At 48.6% G+C, this 23392-nt stretch overlaps 1 protein-coding gene across 1 annotated transcript in view; it reads left to right on the top strand.

Annotated features, from left to right (window-relative positions):
- ZFAT (zinc finger and AT-hook domain containing) overlaps nucleotides 1–23392 on the top strand; it is a 183220-nt gene that overhangs the window by 102783 nt on the left and 57045 nt on the right. Inside the window, exon 11 of the mRNA XM_004743593.3 lies at nucleotides 11192–11280. Coding sequence (XP_004743650.1) covers nucleotides 11192–11280 — 89 coding nt within the window. The remainder of the gene's footprint in view (nucleotides 1–11191; nucleotides 11281–23392) is intronic.

Below are 23392 nucleotides of genomic sequence, written 5' to 3'. Positions count from 1 at the left end.
GACGCATAGATCTCGTAAGGGCCTGATTAAACCCTTTGCGTGTATGCCAGCAGTGTGAGAGAATTTCAAGCAAAATCATGCTGTAGCGCATTTTTCCCTTTTTGACGTTAAAGAGGGCCTCTGCGTGTGTGGTGTAGAGGCTTTCCCAGGATTCTGCTGCCCCCAGCACGTGGCGCAGGTGAGATGGCGCAGTGTTTTCCTGTTACGTAATCCATCGAGAATCCCCTAGTCATGAATAAAAAGCTCTTTAGCTCAGTGTTGATTCCTGTGGGTCCTCCCCGGCCCCATCCAACCTGCCCTCATACACTTGAGTTAAGTTTTCTGGTAAAACTTACAAAGAGGAATTCTCCGAGCTTCAAGCACTCTTGTGTGCATCATAATTAGACAAGTGGAGAGTCGAGTGTGGAACTTAGGTCTGAGTGGAGGAAGTACCATTTTTCCCCAGGCTCCTTCAGTTTCTAATAAGAGATCCTATGGCTACATATGGAAATATTCTAGGTGTAAGTATGGTTATTTTTCTCCTCCTTCCTCTACAAGCAGAGTCCTTGTCAGATAAAGTAGCCCCACTTACCCGTGGTCTTTTTACTTCTAAAAGCATGCACTCTGGAGCCAGGAAGCTCTTCAGTAGAAGATGGTATCTGAGCAACCAGGTGGTCCATCCTTCCAAGTTCGTGTATGAGGCTTCAGCGAGACTGGTCTCTGCACAGCATCCTTGTCCCTCTTACCCTTCGGCCAGCTCACCCTGGAGTCAAGGTGAAGGGGGCATGGACATGGTGGATGTCTGAGGCTCACCGTCCCTGCAGGTGTCTGGGTGATGGACAGCAGGGGGCGGGCTGATGTTTGTGCCACGCTCTGGGTGGCACCCTGTCTGGGTCTACCTGAAGTTCTTCTCAGGTCTTTCTAAACCATGAGAATGACAGCCCCTGGGATAAAACGAGCCATGCAGCTTCCTGAAGAGTCAGCTTAGACTATAGATCTGACTGTCGCAGAAGGCTGGGTGACCAGAAACCTCACCGGGGTGGAGGGCTCTCAGCAGCAGGTTGCAGACGCCTGGACCAGCATCTGTAACCTCGGTCCTGTTCTTTTCTCTGGCTCTGGGCTGCCTTCTGTCTCTTTCCATGCCTGATGTTGATGCATTCCTCCTTGTATCAGAACTGATGGCTAATTACAGAGAACCGTCTGTCTCTTAAGTCTGCTGTTGCCTGAAGTTCAGCCCTTGAAGAAAGCATGGAGGCTTCTTTAACTGTATTTTTACTGCCGTGGCTATTTCTGTCCTGATTTGCCATTGTACAAGTCCCTGCAGATGGGAGGGCTGTGCAGACGGGGCTCCGCAAACTGCCGGCTGCTGCGCGTCACGCTTCCTACGGGAGCTCTTCTTACCTTCGGCAGCACGCCCCGGTGGGCTGGGCTCTGTGGAGAAGCGGCAGACCCAGGTTGGAACCGCTTCCTGCCTGTATGACCTTGAACCCGTGCTGCATTGTCCCCGTTTGTTTCCCGTGGCTGCTGTAACAGACGACCACATGTTTACTGGCTTAAATCAGCACAGATTTGTGATGGGACCGCTCTGAACTTCAGAAATCCAAAATCAGGTTGTCAGCATGGCTGCCTTCTTTCCGGAGGCTCTAGGGAAGACTCTGTTTCTAGCCTGTCGAGCTTCTAGAGTCTGCCCGAATCTTTTGGCTCTTTTGAACCCCTGCCTCCGTGTGCAAAGGCAGCGGCAAGGCCTTTTGGACCTGGCTGTCCCTCTGCTTCCATTATCACATCTCCTCTGTGACATGACCCTGACCCTCCTGTCTGTCTCCCCTAAGGATCCTTATGATTTCACTGAGCCCACCTGGATCACAGAGGATAATCTATCTCAAAAACCTTAACCTGGTCACGTCTGCCAGATCCCTCTTGCCATGGAAGGTAATAGGCTCTGTGGACTGGGACCTGGATGTCTTTGTGGGGAGGGTGTTACCTACCATAGTAGGGTTGTGGGAAGATTACTTGGGGTCATATTAAGTGTGTTCATTCTAAGTGTTGGGTAGATGTGCCTGTCTCCCCTGGGGTCGGTGTTCTCTTGTTCTCAGCAACTGTGGACACAGCACAAGGATGGATGGTTATAGCACTTAATCTATGTCATCTACGTCATTTAGGAAAGATCCGTTTCTTTTCTCTCCGAACTCTCTCATTAGGAAGACACAGTGCAAGAGTCAATGCTTGAAGAATATCGGTGTTGAAAAAGGTGAAGTCAGTGTTCTGATAAATTTACTTATGCAGAGTGTCACCTTTTGCCGTTAAGGCTGGATCAGCAGTCATCATGAGATATTTTCACTTTAATGCCTCTAGATATTATTACTAGTAATAGTTCCAATTTATGCACATTTGTTTAAGTATTTTAGTGTTCCTTCAAGTTTGAGGTCCATGTGAAATTTGATTTGGCAGGAGTGATTTAACAGGTTTTTCCAACAAGGTGCCTTAAGTCAGAAGCAGTTGTCCGTTGCTCTCTTTCTTTGTGCCGATGGACTCCAAATGCCAGAAGACAAAGGGCGTGGTTTCGTTTTCACAGGATGGTTTGTGATTTTCCTACCATTGCACCTGCTCCTGCTATCTTGTGGAGCTCTAGAGTAACTAAGCAGCTGGAACAGTCCTCAGGGAAGTTTGTCGAGCAGAAGAGGGTGTAGCGAGACACAAAGGAAGCCGACAGCTGCTGTGCATTTTCTTTTTTTTTTTTTAAGTGTATTTTTCTAGTTTGAGATGTAATTGACATAACATTATGTTTGTTGAAGGCGTGCAACACAGGGATTGGGTATAGTGTATATAATGTGCATTGGTCGCCACGGTAAGTGGAGTTAACCTCCATCACGGCACGGAGTTATAGTGAAGGCGTCCGACGCGTGGTCTGCTGCGGAGTGACACTGCTGTTGTCGTGACATTCATCCCGTTGCATTAGAGTACAGTGTTGTGTGTTTACATTTTACTGTGCATTCGCCCACTGCGGCTTATTTACTACTACTTGTAGGTTTGAGCCCTTTGACACCTGTTTTTACCCCCCCATCCCCCGGTAGCCACCATTTTACTGTGTTTTTTGTTTGACATTTTTCAGATTCCACAGAGAAGGGAAGATAGCACTTGCCTGTCTTTATCTGACTTACCTCACATTGCATAATGCCCTCCGGGTCCATTTCTGTGGTGGCAAACGGCAAGATGTTCTCCTTTCTCGTGGCTGGGTAATATTCCGTGGTGTGTGTATGCCACTTCCTCATTATCCATTCCTGCATTGATTGCATTGGCTGGGTTCCAGGTCTTGACGATTGTGAGCAATGCTGTGATGAAGCTGGGAGTGCAGATGGCTCTGTGAAATCTTGTTGCTTTGGGTGTATACCCAGTAGTGGAATTGCTGGGTAGCCAATAGTAGATGGTAGGGAAGATCTGTTTTTAATTTTTTTGAGGAACCTCCATATTGTTTTGCATGGTGGTTGCAGCTTTTTACATTCCCACCAACAGAGCATGAGGGTTCCCTTTCCTCCACACCCTCACCAGGGTACCGTGCATTTTCTAAGGGCTGATCAGCAGGCTGGGGGTCAGCAGGAGCCCCCCACCCCCCAACAGCTCCCGGCAGGTGTGGGGTAAATGCTGCCCCCGTGTCCTTGGAATGGCTTCTGCGTGAGCACAGACTCTGCAGCAAGGCCGCTGCTCTGCTGGCTCTCCTGGCCTCTCTCTTGCACATTCATCTTTCCATCCAAAGCAGAAAGAACTTCAGCAGGGAGGGCAATCTCATGTCCCTTGGGGCTGGTGACACCTCTCTCCTCGTCTAACTCAAGGCAGAGTGGCAAGGACCTTACTTCCCACTAGCTCCCCCCCTCCAGATCCTGTCCTCTCTATGCTGACATGCCAGGCTGAGTAAGACCTCAGTAAAGGGTACAGCTCAGGGTCACTGGACACCAGACCCAGTTCTTTCCTTTCCTGTCTGGTGCTACTTGCATTCAGGCAATGTCCTGGTCCTGTCACCAGGTCCAGCCAGGGCTCCAAGGTCAGGGGTCAGCTTGTTCCATCAGCCTGTCAGTTGTGGAATGAGGGCCGAAGAGCTCACGTTACCAGAGAAACAGACTCCTGCCGAGAGAAATGGGAGGACGGAGGGCTGTCTTTGAAGGGGAGCTGTACGGGATGATACCTTTTGAGGAACTAGAAGCTGGTGGTAAAACATGGTGCTTCCAGAGCAAGCCGCAGTGTCTGCCATGGGAAGTCTCCAGCCAGCCTGGCTCCCAGAAAGATGCCGAACTGAAAGTCTCAGGGGCAGGTGATTGGGTGGTATCTTCTTCCTTACGGCCTGCAGCCGCAGCCGGGTAATCCACGGGCGGTGCTCAGCAACCCCTGACTTTCTCTCTGAACCGCCTGATGCGTCTTTTCCTTCTTGAACTCATTAGGCACCAGTTCCTGAGCCCCTTCTTGGGAAGGTAGCCTTTTTTGTTCTTGGGGTGGTGGTTTTCTTTTCTTTCCCCCCCTTACCTTTTTAAAATTAAAGTATCATACACATGTAAAAACACACAGCTGACCGGTTGTCATAAAGGCAGTTCACCGACATCGCCACATCCCAGGATCAGACACAGGACACTGCCAGCCCCTCTGCAGTCTGCCTTACCCTCCCCCCAGCCATCTCCTCTCCTCCTCAGGGTGGCAGCTGCCCAGATCTCTAATGCTTTAACTGGATCTTGCCTGTCTTTAAACGTCATGTAAACTGATTCACATAATACGTGTTCTTTTGTGTCTGGCTTCTTCCCTTTAACATTATTTGTGAGGTTCATCTAGGTTGTTACGATTCTGACCTTTAACCTCTGGGCCTCAGGGTCAAGTAGGAGTGTCCTGCATAACAGGGATTGTAAATGCTGTGGCCTGTGGCCGGGAAGACTTTGTCCCTGCAGTTTGCCTTCTTCACCGTGGCAGTGTTCTTGTGGTCGCTCGGAGGGCTCTCCTCAAGAGTGTTTCTCGAGAAAGTGCTATGATTCTTCTCTCTCTTGCCCTCCTCGCTCAGAATGACTTCTGACTGTTGGCAAGAGTTCAGTCTTCCCCAAGAAGATAAGAAATGACCACCTCTGAGATTAGCCACCAAATTAGGCCACTGTCTTGTCTTTGTGAAGAAGATGGGCAAAGATGCCTGCCCAGAGGGAACAATTGTAAATCAGCGTACAGCTAGGCAAGGCTGGGGCAGCACTTTAAAAGACCATGAACTCTCTTGAACATCAAGTTCAGGAACCGCTGATACCATTGTATGGCTCCATGTTGAAAGATCTGTCTTGGTAATTGTATGTCATAGGAGATGGGCTGGAACATCCCAGCCTTTCAGAGATGGTTGCTGATTTATCCAAAATGCTATTCTGTTGCACAGAAAACATTAAAGCAACAGTTGGAAAGATCTAATTCCTTTCTGTAATTGTGCCCACAATTCCATCACCCAACATAAATTTTATTCTTTTAAAAATTATTTTTCGGGGCACCTGGGTGGCTCAGTCGGTTAAGGCTGCTGCCTTCGGCTCGGGTCATGGTCCCGGGGTCCTGGGATCGAGCCCTGCATCGGGCTCCCTGCTCGGCGGGGAGCCTGCTTCCTCCTCTCTCTCTCTATCTGCCTGCCTCTCTGCCTACTTGTAGTCTGTCAAACAAATAAATAAAAAAATTAAAAAAAAATCATTTAAAAAATTATTTTTCGGCGTGCTTGGGTGGCCCAGTCCATGTAGCGTCTGATTCTTGATCTCAGCCCAGGTCTTAAACTCAGGGTCATGAGTTCAAGTCCTGTGTTGGGTTCCGTGCTGGGCGTGGAGCCCTACTTTTTTAAAAAAAAATCTTTTTCAGGCATTATTTGTGTTCCTACGAAACGATTGTATAGTTGTAGTTAAAGCATCGCTCACATTCTTCCAGCCTTAAAATTAATGATTGTACTTGTTGCCACAGGGCCCATGAATATTACATTTGGGGGTTTGTAATGTCTCACTAAGGTCGTGGGCCATCCATGAGCTGCATGACCAGTCCCTTACTTTTGGACAGTGTATTATTTTCTGTTTTCTCCTCATTAAAACTTACTCGCAAGGAGCCCTTTCTTGAATATGAACTTCTAGTTGCCTTTGAATTAATTCCTTAGGACACATTTCCAGGAGCAGGATGGCTATTTTGTCTCGGTGGTGTTAATCATGGGTTATATTGCCAACTTACTGCTTTCAGGAAATTGTGCCAGATACATGGAAGCACTCCAGCTTCGCTCGTTCAACGTTTGGTGCCTCATGTTATTAGAGACGGTCCGTTTCTTGGTGTAATGTGTGTCAGATCTCACCATGTCACTGTCCTTTGTAGTTTTCTGATAACTCGCAATTGAACAGGTAAATTCGAGGGTTCAGTGGATGGATGGATTAATCTGCATTTATAGAACATTGGCTGGTTCATAGTGTTCGATGTAAGTGTTCGATCTGGTGGACTTTTGATGAATGAAATTAATTAATCCCCTCTCGATGAGTTGTTGATGTGCTGTTTTTCTCTGTTTGCTTTCTGGGGTCTCGGTGGCTCCCACTCGTGCGCTCACTGATTCATCCAACATCTGTTGGGTCTCTTTCGGCTGCACTTGACAGAAACCCTTTGGCAGTTGCTGGAGCAGAAAGGGGGCCTTTGTGATCACGGTACTGTGGGAGCTCCCAGAGAGACTCAGGGTCTCCGTGTGTCTGCTTACTTCTTCCCAGACTCTTCACCTCCTCTTCATGTGGCTTGGTCTTCCCCACTCTCCCGTCTTACCTTGACTGTCACTTCCTCACAGATGCCTGTTTTCATTCTGTTTCCTCTTGCGGTGGCTGTTACGGGGAGAGAGGGGACGTGGCGGGGCAGTCACCCCATTGGGGCTCTCCTGTCACTCACCGCTAGCCCTGCAGCCAGCGTGTGCTCCCTGCTGGACCCAGGGAGGAGACCCAGGGACCAGAAGGAGAGGTGTGCCATCCCTGTCCCCAGGGGACCCACAACCCAGCGAAGGTGCCAGACCGACCCGCCAGAGGTGAGGCGATGAGTCACTTGGAGACAACAGGAGAGGAAGCAAGACCAGCAGAACGAAACTGCAAACCCCCGCTGTTGTGAAGCTAAATGATAAGATTAATCAGTAAAATCTGTGGCACGGTCCAGTTGAGATGTGAAAATAGCTCATACTGAGAACCTTGAGAAAGGCAAAGGAAAATAGCAATATGAGACAATTCAGTCTCAACGTGAAAACGTTACGAGGTGAGGAATTCTGAACGTGAGTCTCTAAAAGCGACTCCGGTTATAAACGGGATGGTGGGGAGTGGGCGGGGATTTGGGAAGGCCTCCCAGGCCAGGGGGCAGCCGGTGCCGAGGTCTGAGTGGTGGCCTGCTGTGTCCTCAGAGTGGAGGGCGGGGGCAGGGGCATCGCTCGGGAGCTTAGAGAAGGAGCCGGGAATCCGCCTTCAGGGCGCCTGCCGGCCGTTGCAGGGCCCACAGCTTGCTGCAGTGGAGGGAAGGCCAGCGAGATTGCTGGGGGGCGAGATGAGGAGGGCCTCCCGTAGCCTCTTTGCCGTTATACTTGGTCATACTTTATCCCTTTCCCCTGTTCTTAGTTTCCCTGGTTAAGGTTTGTTATTTTAGGCTGGCTTAATTAGACTCATCCCTGAATTGTCCCGGAGAACACCAGGGAGAAACCAGAGATAGGGCTGGAGGGGCGCTGCCACAGCTGTGCCGAGTGGCCTTGGTGGCGAACCCCCCCCCCTGCCCCCTGCTAGGTCACCTGCATGTGCCCTGGCCTCATCTCTTCAGGGCTGCTTTTCAGGTGCTTGCCACCCGCTGTCGGAGTCCATACTTGGAGCATGACCTCCCCATGCTGAAGCCTCCGAGCTGCAGAGAAGAAAGCCCAAGGTCACTCAGATCCCACTTATTCTCCAAGTCTGAAGTGTGGGGAAAACGTCCCGTAGCCTGAAAGAACGCACTTCCGTCGCCAGTGGCCCTTCTTGGGCACTCCTTTCTCGTGGGTCACCATCCTGTGCGATGGCCTTTATGGTACAGACCCATTCACACTGTTATAAGTTGTTTGTTCCCTTTGGGACATTGATGTCGTGCCCTTACGAGCTGAAGGCTTGTTACATGGCTCTGAATGGGGACTTGTCCGCATCCAGGCTCCGCCACGGATACTTCATAACCCCGCGGTTACTCAGATTCACGGTCCAATCTTGTTCCTCATCTGTAAGAGGGCTTAGCACGGCTTGCCCCCCCAGGCTCAGGGGTGTGTGGCTGAGGTCATGGATGTCAAGTCGGAGCCCAGCCACTGCTGGACAGTAGCTCGCTGGGTGGAGCTAGCCAGATAGGTTTGTGAAAATGGATTCACTTCTTACCAGGACTGCCTCTTTTTTCTTTTGTAATCATTCTTCTCTTTTCCTGGGCTGCAGTGTGATCCGGATACAGACATGGGTCGGCCAGCCCTTGACGGTCACTCTAGCCTCGGGCCAGTGCTGCGTTTCCTGGTCCTCTTTCCCTGCCGTCCTCAGGAGCGTCCTGACAGAGATCAGCTGACAGTCACCAGGCATTGCTCGTTCACGACGAGTCACGGGTCCCCATTGCATTATTTTAATTAGGCAGCTAAAGATTATGTCAACTCTCCCAGGCCTGTTTGATGGGGGCTGGCAGGTTGCTGAAACATTTGTAGTATTTATTGCCGGGTCTCTGAGGCTTCTGGCGGGGTAGGAAGCGTGGCTTTTAGAAGCTGTGTTCTTACTTTGTGTGTCTATAGAAGGCTGACTCTGCATCTCAACTGACGTGATTCCATTTATCCCTTGCAGGGGACCTTTTTAGCCCTTCGTCTTTTGCTCATTGAGTGATGTGTATTGGTAATGAGTGAAAATATTTATCAGTTTGGAGAATAGCTGTGTCGGCCTTTCTGCCCCTGCTAAGACAGTGGGGAGCCCAACACCGTTTTCCTCAGGCTCCCTGGCCCAATGACGATGCATGCGTGTGGGTCAGGAATTGGTGAAGAAGTGGGGGGGGTGGGGGTGGGCAGCGGTTATCTCTAAGACATGCGGAAATGTGTGGCCCTGTGAGAAAAGATGAGACTCTATTTATAAACACAAGTGTCCCTTGGTCTGTAATTATGACGCGTCTGCCTTACATGTGAAGACGTTTTCCCCACACTTCGGACTTGGAGAATTAGTGGAATCTGGAATTTGGGGTTCTTTTATCTAGAATGATGGTTTCATGGTATTAAAATACTTTAATTTCCATTTTGCTGTTAACTGTTGAAAGTGTTATTCATGTAAGATACACAGAATTTCCTTTCTGTTCCTTGCCCAGGTCAGTAAAATGCACAGGATACGTTCAGCGTGAACCATGCCTTCAGGCGCTGAGGATGTGGGGATGAATGAGATGCGGTCCCTGTGGGCAGCCGAGGCAGCCCCAGGCCTGTGAGCAGGCAGGGGCGATGCTGCAGAGTCGGGCACCGACAGGAGCATGTGGAGAAGGTCAGGGGGAGCACGCAGAGGGCTCACTCTTAGCCCAGTTGCCAGAGATGTCATTTAGCTTGAGTTCTAGTGAAGACGGGCCAGATGCCGAAAGCCAGTGCCCACCAGTCGTGCAAGATGTTAGCAAAGACTTGCCAAAGTGTCGCCCGAACTGAAAGATTTCTGTGTTCCGGAGCCTGACAGAGGGAAAGGCAAACCGGAAGTCAGAGAGAAAGGTCAGGTGCGGGGAGTTAGTTCAGTTCTTCAGGGCCTCTGGATCATGCTCCGGCTTCGTTCTGCGGCTGGAGTCCTTGGCGGGTGTGCAGGCAGGGCTGTGGGAGAGTTCACGTGTCAGATCATCTGGATAGAGCATGGGGCATCCGCGTGGATGGACGGATGATGGACAGAGGGAGCGGGAGGGAGACAGAGCGGGCAGGCGAGTGGCTGGGTGGTTAGTGGGTGGGGATGCATGGTTGGGTGGACAAGTGGCAGATGGATGGGGGAGTTACCTGAAGGTGAGCAAGCCAGGCCACAGGCTTTTGCCCTTGTCCAGAAAAGAAATGAGGAGGGCCTGAACCAGTGTGGAGGTATTGAAACCGAAATAGGGAGATACCTAGGAGGTGAAATCAGGTGCTGAAAAACCGAGGTGACTGCAGTTGGGGTCATGGGGATGTTGAGGAAGGCCGTCAACTCTCCGACTTCACGATTGGGTGGCGAAGAACTGGACGTCTGGAGGTGGGACCCGTTTGGTGGGGAGGATAGAAAGTCCAAATTAGTACATTTGGGTCAGCTAGGCAGAGGCCCCGCAGATGGTTGGATACTCAGTCCCAAGATCAGGGAGGGGCAGAGGAGGTAGAAGAACGAAGTGGTCAGTGGGGGAAGGTACCGATTGTGGCATTAAAGGTTTACAGAAGTCCACAGAGGAAGGTTATATGCAGGGATGCTTCTAGAAGGAGAAGAATGGAAGTGTTGACCACAGAACTGTGGAGTGCCCGGGTATGACAGGTTGTATAGCACAGTAATACCAACCCCGTGTGCTAGCCCCTGTGCTAACCAGGGCCGGGGGAGTATAAAATGCAGCACCCGCATATGTCCGTTCATTTGTTTTAACAGGTGAATTATGGGTCTGCTCATCCCAGTAATGGATGTGCCTGTTGCTACCTCACCCTCCCAGAGAGCCGTGTTTTCCGTCTCTGTTAGTGCCTTTCTAGCAGCCCCTCACCTCTGCAGGTTCCACGCCTGCCAGGGTCAGGCGTGCCCAGCGCAGATCTGCCGCCTTGCTGAGTGGTCTTCTGCCTTCCCCTGGCTCTCGGGACTGCGCAGTGCTCTTGGAGAGATGGTCCAGCAGCCTCTCCAGGGCCAGAGCCTGCCCCTCTCTAGACCTCAGGCTGCGGGTCCCAGAAGGAAGCCGCAGCCGCTCCAGTCCCCACCTCTGTGCTCCCCAGATGGGCTCCTCTTTCGTCCGGTCAGTGGGCCGCACCCTGGCTTACTCTCAGAGCCTGCTCGGTGGTGTCGTTCCTGGGGCCTCCCCAGGCAGAGCTGGCTGCTCTTCTCTCTCCGTGGCGAGCCCTCTTCTGTCACTGGTTGGCAGGGGTCTGGGCGTGGGCAGGCCGTTCCCCTAGAGCTTCTGGACTCGCACGTGGCCAGGGGATCGTTGTTCCTCTGGCTCCGGGCCTGGCACCGCATTCACACGCGGGAGCTGCTAGCCCAAGGACGCTCACCTTCTCTTCTCTCCTTTCCAGGGAAGCAGTTCAAGTGCACGGTGTGTGACTACACGGCGGCCCAGAAGCCCCAGCTGCTGCGGCACATGGAGCAGCACGCCTCCTTCAAGGTGAGAGGACGTGGCGCATGGCGTGCAAGGGCGCGTTGGAAGGGCATCGCTTGTCCCAGTGAAGCTGTCCTTATTTTGGGGTGTTCCCCTCACTTCCGGGCCCCTTAGCTAGTGTGCACAGAGTCCGAGGTGTAGCGCACTTGGTGGTGTGCTCTCTCCTTCCAGAAGGGTGGGATTTCTCTGTCCTTTGGCAGCCAGGTCCAGGGACCATGCATGACTAGAGAGGCGCTTACTGCACACACCTGGAGGGCATAGAGGAGAGGATGTGAGCTCTCGGGACAAGGGGTGCGCTTCCGCATCCCAGATGGCCTCGGGTCAGTCCCCTGGTACTACAGGCATGATGATGCCCAGCGAGAGACCTGGAGATGGTGGGCGCGGGGTGCCCGCTCCAGAGGCGGTGGCTGTCCGTATTCATGTCATAGCCAGAGCTGAGATCCCCTGAATGTGGATGCTGAATATGTCCTTGGCCGCGGCTTCTGCCACAGTTACTGACAGTAGGACCTGTGGGCCAGTGACTGTGTTTGCTAGAAGCTTCTGTCGGCGCTGGCAGCTTGCTGCTGCTGCTGCTGCGTCTACACGTGAGAATGGAAGCTCGGTGCTCTAGCACGTTTGTCGAAACTGTGTCCACCGCTGTACCCCAGAGAACGTAGGAGGGGGGTGGGCTGTGGGTCACCACACTTGCAAGTTGCATTTATTGAGCACCTACTGTATGCCTGCCCCGTTCCGAGAGTTTCTCTCCTGTCAGCTCTCCCCTACCCCATAGTAGATCCCATCATCCGTCTCTGACAGATGAAGAACTTGAACCCCAGAGAAGGTAGCCGATCCCCTATTAGGCTTGTCTGCCATGCCCACAGCTGCAGCTTTCAGTCACTGTTGGATTACCGACCAGGCCATGTTGTCACCACTTTGGAGGGGACTTGGACTCCACCACCAGCAAGCTCTTTTGAGGCTCAGAACAGCTCTGTGTGAGATGACGTCTCAGGATCTTGCCTCAGGTGGTTAAGAAACCACATGGCCCAGAGGGTTAAGGGTTTATGTGCTTTGAACATCGAGGAAGGTTGACTTTGCTCCGAGTCCGAGGTGTGGCCTTCTCTCCGCGTGTCTGCTCCTTACTCCTCGTGGGCAGGGAGAGGCTCACGGGGAAGACTGAGGGGGCTGCACCTGTTGCTTGTGTTGTGGCTTCAGTATTGCTGCGGCGGATCTGTTTCTCTGTCATCTTGAGGGAGTGGTGGTCTGTCTGTGGGGAGCTCTTCGGATATCGTGCAGATTTTTACGTGATGAAAATGAAGAGCTTTATGTCGCGTTGCACAGCCACAGGCGTTTCTTCGGGGGAGCGCAGACTTCGGCAGACTAGGGCAGGTCGGGTGCTTGGGAACAGTGAGCCGAGGCAGCTCTCGCTTCGTCTATGAGGAAGGGGACCTGCCAGTTCTTTATCGTCCTCTCCGTCCCCCGTCCCCGGACTGGAGCTAGACTTCCCATTCATTCCTGGGCTTTTAGCGGGAAGCGTCTTCCCTCCCCAGCAAGACACAGCCCTACAGTCCCTCCGCTCCCAAATCCTCACTGTTCTCTCTCCCAGGTTTGTGGAACCTTCGGCTTCTGTGCAGGGGAAGTGGATTTGGGGGTGGTTTGAGCTGCCATCAGGCTGCTGCGGTCTGCTGCTGGGGTCTCAGGAGCTCCCGGGCGCAGCTGTCCCTGGGGTCATGTCTGCCTTCTCACTGGCACCTTCCGTACCGAGCGGTGTCGCGGCTGGAGTGGGACCCGCTCAGTCCGACCTTGGCCTCTCACCTCCTATGGGTCAGGGTCTCTCATAGCATGAGTTAGTAAGTGACACGACACATGACGGGGACTGACAGAGCAAAACGAAGTTGGTTCCCGCCAACCGCGCGCATGCTGACAGGTGAGGACTCTTCTCTTCTCTCTTTCCTTCTCTTCTCTTTTCCCGAATCTCCATCACTTTCCTGTTGCTACTCTGATACCACCAACTCATAGCTTCAAACTACACAAGTTATTACTGAACACTTGCTAATTCCAGCTCGGGTCTCATGGAGTTCAAGGCAAGGCGATGGCAGGGCTGTGTTTCATCTGGAGGCTCGAGGACAAAATCGATCTCCGAGCCTTTTCCGGCTTCTGGAGGCTGCCCGCGTTCCGTGGCTCTTGGCCCCAGCCCTCCATTTTCCAAGGCAGCAGCATAGCATCGCCTCTCTCCCTCCGCTGCCTCGCTTCTGCCTTTCCCCTGGGGGGACCCTTGTGATTTCACCTGTGGGCCCATTGGATGGCGCAGGAGAACGTCCTTACCTTAAGGCCAGATAGTTAAGAACCTTGACTCCCCTATAATTGCACCTTTTTGTCATGGGAGCTTCCAGGTGTGAGGACGTGGACGTGTTTGTGGGGCCGTTACTCCGCCCGCTGCTGCTCCTTCTTCTCTTCCTTTCACGTCTGCTCTGTGGCAGAAGATTCTCATCAGAATCCAAAACTACATGGCACCCACGCTCGCACGCTCCCTCTGCATACCAGTGGCAAATATGACTAAGAGTCTAGCCTCTCTGTCTTACTGATGCTACGTGAGACCCCACAATCATCGCACAGACACGGCTAGTCTGTCGCCGGCGGCTTGCCAGAGGAAACCAGTCTGCTTTCCGAGATGCAGATATATAATTTGCAGTTTGTGTCAGGAAGCACTGTAATAAGGACAACCTCTTGTATTGCCTTTTAAAATGACATGGTTTTATTTATTTATTTTACAAATAAAATTAATACGTGTTCACTCTGTAAGACTTAGAAAGTGCTTTTTGTTCTCTTTCTTTGCAAAATTTTTGGAAACGGTATTTTTTTTTTTAGACCTAATCGAGGTCATACTGTAAACGAGCATTTTTGGGTGGAGGTTAAAACTTCAGTTTTACCACAGATAAAGCTCTGTTAGATAACGTAGCTTAAATGAGTGGCCAGATGGTTTGCCAAGAATACTTCGCTTTTGAGTTTGAATAACCTCCTAGTGGAAGGGCTGGAGAGCCTCCTGATTGGAACATTATAAATATGGCCTTTTTGAAAAATCAGCGTTCCACTTTTTTTTTTTCCATTTCATGAAAATATACTTACTGTAAAACTACTTTTAATGGCTGCTTTAGGATGAGTATCCTAGTTTAATTACCCATGGCCCTCATAATTGGACAGTTTGGTTGCTCCCAGTTTTGCTGTTACAAGTATATCTGTGAAGGACATCTTCATGCCAAAAGCATTTCCAAGTCATCCTAAAATCGAAAGGACTGTAAAACGTGGGGGGAAGCCCATCAAACCACTGAGAATTCACGAGCAGTGAAGGTGTCTGTGCGCCTCTTGCAACTGTAATTAAAATGCGTTCCCTAGGGTGGAACCAACGCCATCAATCTTGAGCAAGTGCCAGAGAACACACTTGTCCCAGAGGAGTCTGTGGAGCCAAGGGCCTCCAGACTCCATGGACTTGTTCCTTCCCTCTGGCTCTTGAGCTCTGGCTTCCTCACAAATATGTAGGCTCAGACTCCACTCCATGCGGCAGGGTGATCACAGGTGGGAGTCACCTCACACGGCTTTCTGTCTCTCTCTGTTGGGCTCCTTTGACCCCACAACTCCGTTAATAGGATTGTTCTCGATTACGTAGGCTGGGTGGCTCAGTGGTAGTCTCCCTACACATTAATAAATGGGGGCTTTATCTCATTGAAAACAGTTTTATTTTAAAATAATTCTAAACTGTATACAGTCCTGTGGATTTCCCAGGTACCCGTCCCCCATCTTCCCTCAATGACAGTGTCGTCTTTAACCATACCGTATTATTAAAACCAGGAAATTGACTTTGATATCCTACTGATAACTAAACCATGGGCCTTCCTTGGGTTTGACGTCTTACCTAATAAAGTATTTTGAAGATAGTTTTCGGTTCACAGCGAAATTGAGAGGAGAGTAGACACTTCTCCTATGTTGTCTGGCCCTGCCTCGCACGCACAGCCTCCCCGTTGTCAGTGTCCCCACCAGAGTCAAGCATTTGTCCCAATCCATCCCATACTCCTAGGTCATCCTGACCCTAGGCCTAGTCTGTAGTAGGGCGCCATATTGGTTTTCTACCTTCTGCGGGTTTGGATAAATGTATCGTGACATGTATCCAATGTTATCGTTACCATGCAGAGCCGTCTCACTGCCTTGAAAGTCCTCCGTTCATCCCTTCCTCTCCTGACCCCCCCCCCGTCTCCCCTGGCAACGACTGATCCTCCTCCTGTCTCCATAGCTTTGCTTTTTCAGAATGTCCTAGAGTTGGAATCATACAGCATTTGGCTTTTTCAGATTCTTTATTATCACTTAGTAATAGACATTTAAGGTTCCTCTGTGTCTTTTCATGACTCGATGATGCATTTCTTTTTAGTGCTGTAGAATATTCTATTACCTGGATGTGCCACAGTTTATCCATTCACCTACTGAAGGACATCTTGGTTGCTTCCAAAGTTTTGGCAGTTAGGAATGAAGCTGCTTAAACACTGTGTGCAGATTTTTGTCCCGACCTAAGTTCGCAGATCCTTTAGGTAAATACTAAGGAGTCCAATTGCTAGAGTGTATGGTAGGAGTGTGTTTAGCTCTGCAGGAGCCTGCCACTCTGTCTCCCACAGTGGCTACACCATTCTGCGCCCCCACCAGCAATTTGTGAGTGTTCCCTGTGCTCTGCATGGTCACCAGCATTTGGTACCGTCAGTGTTCTGGATTTGGGTCATTCTAATAGGTGTGAGGTGATACTCATCCTTGCCTTAATTTGTATGTCCCTGATGAAGGCTATGGAGATCTTTCAAGTGCCTACTCATCATCTGTTTATCTTCGTTAGTGATGTGTCTGTTCAGGCTTTTTGCTCTTTTTCTTTTTTTTTTTTTAACTTGGGTTATTCATTTTCTCAATTTGTTGAGTTTTACTAGTTCTTTCTGTATTTTGGATTAACGTTCCTTTATCAGATACGTCTTTCCAAATATTTTCTCCCAGTCTGCAGCTTCTCTTTTTATTGTCTTGGATAACTTTATTTTTAAATGAAGTTTTATCTTTTTATTTAAGAGGATGCTTATAGAAAGGGGGCACTTGTTTTTGCTAGCCCTGTAGGCATCATTACATACTAAGTGTGAGGGTTACATGCTTATTTCACTGGGGTTCATACAGCCTGTGAAACTGGATTGTAATTACTGATTCTGAAAAACAGAACCTTGCTATTTTCTTTCGTGTCGTGAAAGTCATTGAGGTTGGGGTGGGCAGTTCTGATAGAGAAGGGGGAGGGGAGGAAGGAAATGTTCCACAGATCCCCTGTTGGAGCTAATTTGGGGTCACTCAGCTTCCCTTCCTAGCTTGTGTGCTCTTCTGATGGACTCACCCTTTCCTTCTAGGAACTAGTCTAGATTTCTCGTACTTGTTAGATATCAAAGCCAGAGAATGATACTTTAAGGTAGTATTTTTCAAAATCAAGAAGGAAAATACTGATTGAGCAGCTGGAATTCTTTTTTTTTTTTAATGTTTATTTACAAACTACACAAGTAACCAATCTATATAAAAATTATTTTCAAAGAGTACAGAAATACATAAAGTTGGGGCGCCTGGGTGGCTCAGTGGGCCAAAGCCTCTGCCCTCCGCTCAGGTCATGATTCCAGGGTCCCGGGATGGAGCCCAGCATCGGGCTCCCTGCTCGGCAGGGAGCCTGCCTCCCCGCCCACCTGCGATCCCTGTCCGCGAAATAAACAAATAAAAATCTCTAAATCAGCCCTTGTGTTTCACTGATAGTTTATGGCAGGTCTTGGGAAGTGATTTCTTTTTTCTGGCCACAATAACTGGTCTCAGATCGGTCCACACATAGGAAACCTCAGGATTTTTCTTTGATGGTGTGGGCAGCTATGCTCTTTCCCTTTCCAATTTAAAGAGAAAGCATAAAATTTCAAATACAGACATCCCGCGGGCTGCGCGGACCCGGCCGCGGTGGCAGCGACCCCCGCCTGGGTCATGATCCCAGGCGGGTATGGCAGGGGTGTCCGACCGCCGCCGGGGCGAATCTCTCCGTCCGCGGCCGCCGCCTGTTCCTCTGGGGCTGGGGGAGTGCGGGCCCAGGCCCTCCTCTCCCCCCGCCCCCGCCGCCTCTTCTTGCGGCCACCGCCGCCACTGCGAGCCCGAGCCCTCCGAGCAGCTGGAATTCTTATGCTACTGGTTTTTTAACATTTGCTTGATTTTCATGAATACCTTCTATTAAAAATAAATTGCTCTCTGCATCAGAATTGAAAAATAGGTAAAGGGAACAGCTGTCAGGGATATCATAACGTGCCTCACCTCACTGATAATTTAAAAACAAAATAAAGGGAAAGCATGCAGTGATACCATTTTTTGCTTATCAGTTAATTAATACTCACAAGCTTGATAGCACAGTCTGTTGGTGAGGCGTGTGAGACCGTTCTGTACCTGGCTGTTGGGAGATAAATGGTCCCAGGCCCTGGGGGGGGGTGCAGTTGGAGAACCTGCCCCATTTGCAGGTGCACCTGCTGTTTGCCTCAGCCTGCCTCTTGTAAGAAGCGATCTTACGGATGCACTTGCTGATGTCCAAAATAAGGACTTTGCAGTGTTATTTATTGGAAACAATGGAAATGTTTGTGGATAAAATAAGGCTTAAATAAACCAGGGGGCATCCAAACACCAGTACACTGTACAGCTACCAAAAGGAGTAAGGAAGCCCTTTACTTACTTCTTTGGAAAGGTATATATATATATATATATATATATATATATATATATATATATATATGGAAAAAGCAAGATTTAAAACAGTCAAGTACACTGCCTCTGAGGTAGGAAAGGGCAAAGGTAGATTTGTATTTATTTATGTCTACTTTAAAGCCTCTTGAAGCATAATGCACAAAATAAATAAACTGAACGGTTGGGCAGCGAGGCCTGGGCCTGGGTAGATAGGAGGCCAGGGCTTAGAGTGAGACTTTTCCCATTAAGTTTTGAACTGGGTGAACTGAATGTTTTTGCCTGTTCAGTAAATTTAAGTAAAAAGCAAAACTAAACAAAAAATGATATTTTAGATACTACCCAATGTCAAAGCAGAATGTAAACTTGTTCATCATCTCTGATATAGTCCTGGGAAAGCAGTGACAAATTGCCCTTTGAAGTTCATTGGGATTCTGTTTTGCACTTGAAAATCTCTGAGACCAATTAGGTCTTGCAGGAGAACACGGAATTTAGAATTAGATAGACTCAAGTTCAGGCCCTGACTGTGCCATTTGTAGTCTGTTTAATTTAACCTCTTTATGCAATTTTATTGTTTTTGCTGATTATAATATTTTTGTCTGCTGTTAGAGATACTCAAAGCAATACCATTTGTATGAGTAGTGGGTATGGTATGTGGTAAATGATCAAAAATTTTTGGTTCTTTTTCCCTCCCCAGTCTTTAAAACTGACTCGTTTCCAAAAAAAAGTGACCATGGTTTATTTTCTTTTTAGTGGGCTTAAATTTACGTTTGCAAGTCACTCATAATATTTTCTAGATACTCTGTTTTCTTCACATGTCTTTATTTTTTTCTTTTTTAATTTAAATTCAATTAGCCAATGTATAGTACATCATTAGTTTTTGATATAATGTTAAACGATTCATTAGTTGCACGTAACACCCAGTGCTCATCACATCATAGGCCCTTCCTAAGCCTGTCTCCCGATTACCCATCCCTGCCCCCACCTCCCTTTCCACAACCTCAGTTTGTTTCCTGGAGTCAGTAGTCTCATATGGTTTGTCTCCCTCTCTGATTTTTTCTACATATGTCTTCAGATGTTGGAGTTATTTTACTTTTGTTGTTGTTATTTATGGTTTTGGAGTTGGGGAGATAAGGATCAAACTCTCGATGCCACTAAATAACTAGGTGACCTCTGAGGATTTTTATCTTTGCCTTTTTGGGCCACTGCCTCCTCATTGGGAAAATGGGAACAATGATGTCATTATTTCAGAAGGAGGGGTTGATTTGAGGGTGGAGACCAGAAGGAATATATCCTCACAGCTTGGGGCAGACTTGGATCATCAGCCCTGTACTGGCCACCCTAAGGGGGAGGTGCTTGGAGGATCTCAGGCTTCCTGTTTTGTTAATGGGAGCAGTTCTGGCCTCCAGCTACTCTTCCCACCAGATCAGTTCTTACTCAACTTCAGAGCCACCTTGAGATCTTACCAGATCTGGAGGTAATGGATTCCCAAACCCAGGAGATGCTTTTGTGATTTCATTGAGCCTAAAGGTCATCACGCATCCTTGACTCCCATACATTCTCCTGTGGTTCTGATGAAGCAGGCCCATGGACCATAATCTGTCAGCCACCACACTGGGTTTTGAACTCTGAAGGAAACGTCCTGAGTCTTTATATTTATAGTGTGTTCCTGTTAAATAGCATATAGCTGGATCTTGTTTATGCTTGTGTGTGCACAGCCAGTCTGAAAATTACTGCCGTTTAATTGGAGTGCTTTTAGTCCATTTACATTTAATGTAATTTTGATATGTCTCATTTGAAAAGTACCATCTTGATTTATTTTCATTTTCTTTTTAGTGCTTGCTGTACATGTTATACTATGCATCTGTATTATAACACATTCTAGCTAGCTCCAGATATACTATTTCATGAATAGTATAAGAACCATGAAATGCTGTAATTCATATTATTTCTCTTCTACCCTTGGTGCTCTTGTAGTCCTGTGTATAACTTCCATTTGTTATAAACTCAATGCAAAGTTTATAATTTTTTTGCTTTATACAGTCAATATTTAAACATATATATCAAAATGTAATTTTTAAATCATAAAATATATTTACATATATTTATATAAATACATTTTAATATTATGTATTATATATGTATTTTATATATTTATTTATATTATATATATATGTATGTAAAAATATATATTTAAAGACATTTTTAAAAGGTTTTATATTTGCCTTTGTATTCAGCCTTTCTGGAGTTCTTTATTTTTTCCTTTCAGGCCTGGCTTTCCACCTGATGAATTTTCCTCCTAGCATTTGTTATGTGCTGGTTTGCTGGAGTTAAATTGTCTCAGCTTTTGTCTGTTTGGAAATTCTTTACTTTGTGTAAATTTACTTTACTTTTGATGACTGTGGATTTCTAGGGGGACCTTAATCTAACGACATTGTTCTGTAATGTTTTATACTTCGTTATTTTTAATCCTTATCATTTTCCCCTGTGTGTAATGCTCCTTTTTCCTCTGTGTGGTTTTAAGTTTTTTCTCTCTTTCTTTGGTTTTCATCATATTACCGTCAGTAAGCTTAGGTATGGCTTCCTCGTGTTTGCCCTGCTTGGGGTTTGCTGAGCTTGTAGGTCTTGTGGGTTGACACCTTTCCATCAGTTCTGGACCAGTGTCTTCTTAGCCATTGTCTCTTGAATATTACTTTTTCTCCATATGTTTTCTCCTTCCCCTCCAGGACAATACTGTGTCATATGTTAATCTGTTCGGTATCTCACAGCATTCAGGTGATCTCTCTCTCTCTCTCTCTCTCTCTAATTCTTCTTTCTCTTTGTGTTTCAATTTATATGACTTCTATTGATCTTTTTCCAAGATAACATTTCCTTCTCCTAACATCACATCTGCTGTTTCGATACTCAGGTGAATTATTCACTTCTGATTCTTTTTTTAATTTCTAGCATTTTCTTTTGGGTCTTACAGTTTTTATATCTCTGCTAAAATTTATCATCTGGTCACACATGGTTTTCATTAGAGCCTTTAACACATTTTTCATCACTATTTAAATGTTTATATCTAATAATTTCAGTGTCTGCTCTATCCGTATTTCACTTCCTATTTATTTTTTCTTGATTTGGGAGCTCATTTTCTTGTTTCTTTGGATGTCTCAAAATATTTTACTAAATGCTAGATAATATGTATGAAAGAACAGTAGAGACTGAGCTAACTAGTAATTGGCCATGGGAAAAGTAAAGTACCTCTTTTCATATCAGGCCAGTAGTGTGGGGGACTGTCCGGAGATACCTAACAGGCAGGCCTAACTGTGTCCTGTAAAGATGTCCTTGCAAGCTTTCTTCTTGGCTGGCATTTGGGACCTTGGACATGAGAGGACTTCCCACAACCATCATTGCTAAGAGGAGTTACAGTGCCTAAACTGTCTAGACAGCACGGCGTGTGCCGAATATCTGCTTGCTTCTAAGAATCTGGAGCCTTGATCTGTGCTTTTGTGATTAGTCGAGTAAAACCCTGGCACTGAGCTTCCTGCGAACTTCCCAGGCTGGTACCATTTCACAGGTGTCATTCCAGCTTGTTGCTGGGGAATTAAGCTGCCCTGTGGAACCCCACTGGGAGAGGACTCTTGGAAACTTAGGCCTGGTTTCCCCTGGACTTGGCCCCACATGCCTCTTCCCTTGGTGAGTTTTGCTTTGCATTCTTATGCTATAAGGAACTGCAGCTGTGAGTTTGGCTGTATCATGAGTCCCGTGAGCCTTCCCAGACTATCATCGAACCTGGAGGTGGCCTTGGATCCCCCCAGAAGCTCATCTGGGGTCGAGCTGAATCTGGGCTCTGTTGCAGCTCCAGAACGGGTTCTCCACTGTCTTCAGATGTTTTGAGAACAGGATCAGGACTTTCCTTGCAGCAAGGCTGGGCATTTGAGCACAGTGAGACTCCAGAACTCACTTTCTCTTTCACTGCACAGCTGCTGCCTTTCTAGATGGTGCGCGCTTTCTATCAGCTTGTAGGCCGGTGGCCAGCTTCTCGAGTTGTTGGCACGATCCTTTTTCTCTCCAGCTTTCCACTCCTTGGGGAAGCTCTCTCCCCTCTCTGCCCAGCCCCGCCTCAGGAGAGCCTCTGCTCTTTGTGACGGTCTTTGTGGCAGAGGACTTCCTCTTCGCTTGCTCGCTCTGGGCCAGGAATCCTTGCTGTTGCTGCCTTGTGTGCAGTGAAGACCCAGGGCCCCGAGGGCTGGAGTGGATCTCTCTCTCCTCTCCTGGCCCAGCCCCCAGCCCTGCCTCCTCGTACCTGAGGCAGTTCCCCATCTCACAGAGCCATGGATGAGAGCAGCCACGGGTCTCTTTCCTCTTGGGCAGTGCTTACTGGCTTCTAGAATTTGGCTCACTTCGTCTTCTTTGTGTCCTTGGCAGTCTGGTGGATTTAAATAAAGATGGGTCCTGTTGTTTTTGTGGGAGCAACAGCCCCTTGTGATTTCCTGCACCCTCACTGGAAACAGAAGCGCCCCGCCGTGGATTTGACAAGGCCTAACAGGACGCCTGCACGAAGCATACATGTTCTCTTGACTCCCTCCCCTACCCATTCTGGACAGGCAGAGATTTGGCTGGAAGTGAGGAGCAAGGAGGGCACTTGAGGCAGCCGACGGCTGCTGTCATGAGTAATCTGGGGGGAGCCAAAGTCACCGTGAGCTCCGCCAGCTCTCGGCCGAGGGTGTTCTCCATTCAGCGGCTCACGAGTCGGGGTGGGAAGACCTCGGGCTTCACAGACCCTTGGCACAGTGTGCCGGCGGGAGGAATAACAGCATGCGGCTTCGGTGTAAGCCCCTGACGGCTCTTCTGTGTTGACTTTATATGTCATGGCTTCGTGGGCAGACGGTCTTGGAATCCAGCCTTGCCACTTACTTCTGGTGTGGCCTTGGGCAAGACACCTAACCTCTGTGACATGGTGATTGAGCAGCACATCTTGTCACTTACAGGTTGTGAGCCGTACGTAGGTGCTTACTGGAGGGCTCGACACCCTGTTCTCAAATGTTCGTTCCACCCAGACTCCTGGTTTCTTCCTCTCTCTTTTCATCTCAGGAGTGTAGTGTCTGCATGGTGGTGTCCTCTCTGTCATGCCTTTATTCAAGATTCTTGGTGCCTCTGACGTGTTCTGTTTGCTCATGGAGACACAGTCACCTAATTCCACAGATTTATGCATTCCTTTACACCCTGCTTGATCACAGAAATACATCACTCAACACAGAACCTCCTACCGGGTGCATTTCCCAAGTAGAGCTACTCGTGCACTCGCCTTCTTCTGACAGAGGGGGCTGTCTCTCCTGAATGGTGCTGCTCAGAGCCGCTGGACCTGTCCACAGTATCACAGAGTCTGACTGCCCTGAAC

Source organism: Mustela putorius, unplaced genomic scaffold, assembly GCF_011764305.1.
Source record: "Mustela putorius furo isolate JIRA1106 unplaced genomic scaffold, ASM1176430v1.1 tig00000228_pilon_pilon_pilon, whole genome shotgun sequence".
NCBI lineage: Eukaryota > Metazoa > Chordata > Mammalia > Carnivora > Mustelidae > Mustela > Mustela putorius.
Note: the sequence above shows the minus strand (reverse complement) of the source record. Positions and strands in the feature narration are given on the sequence as shown.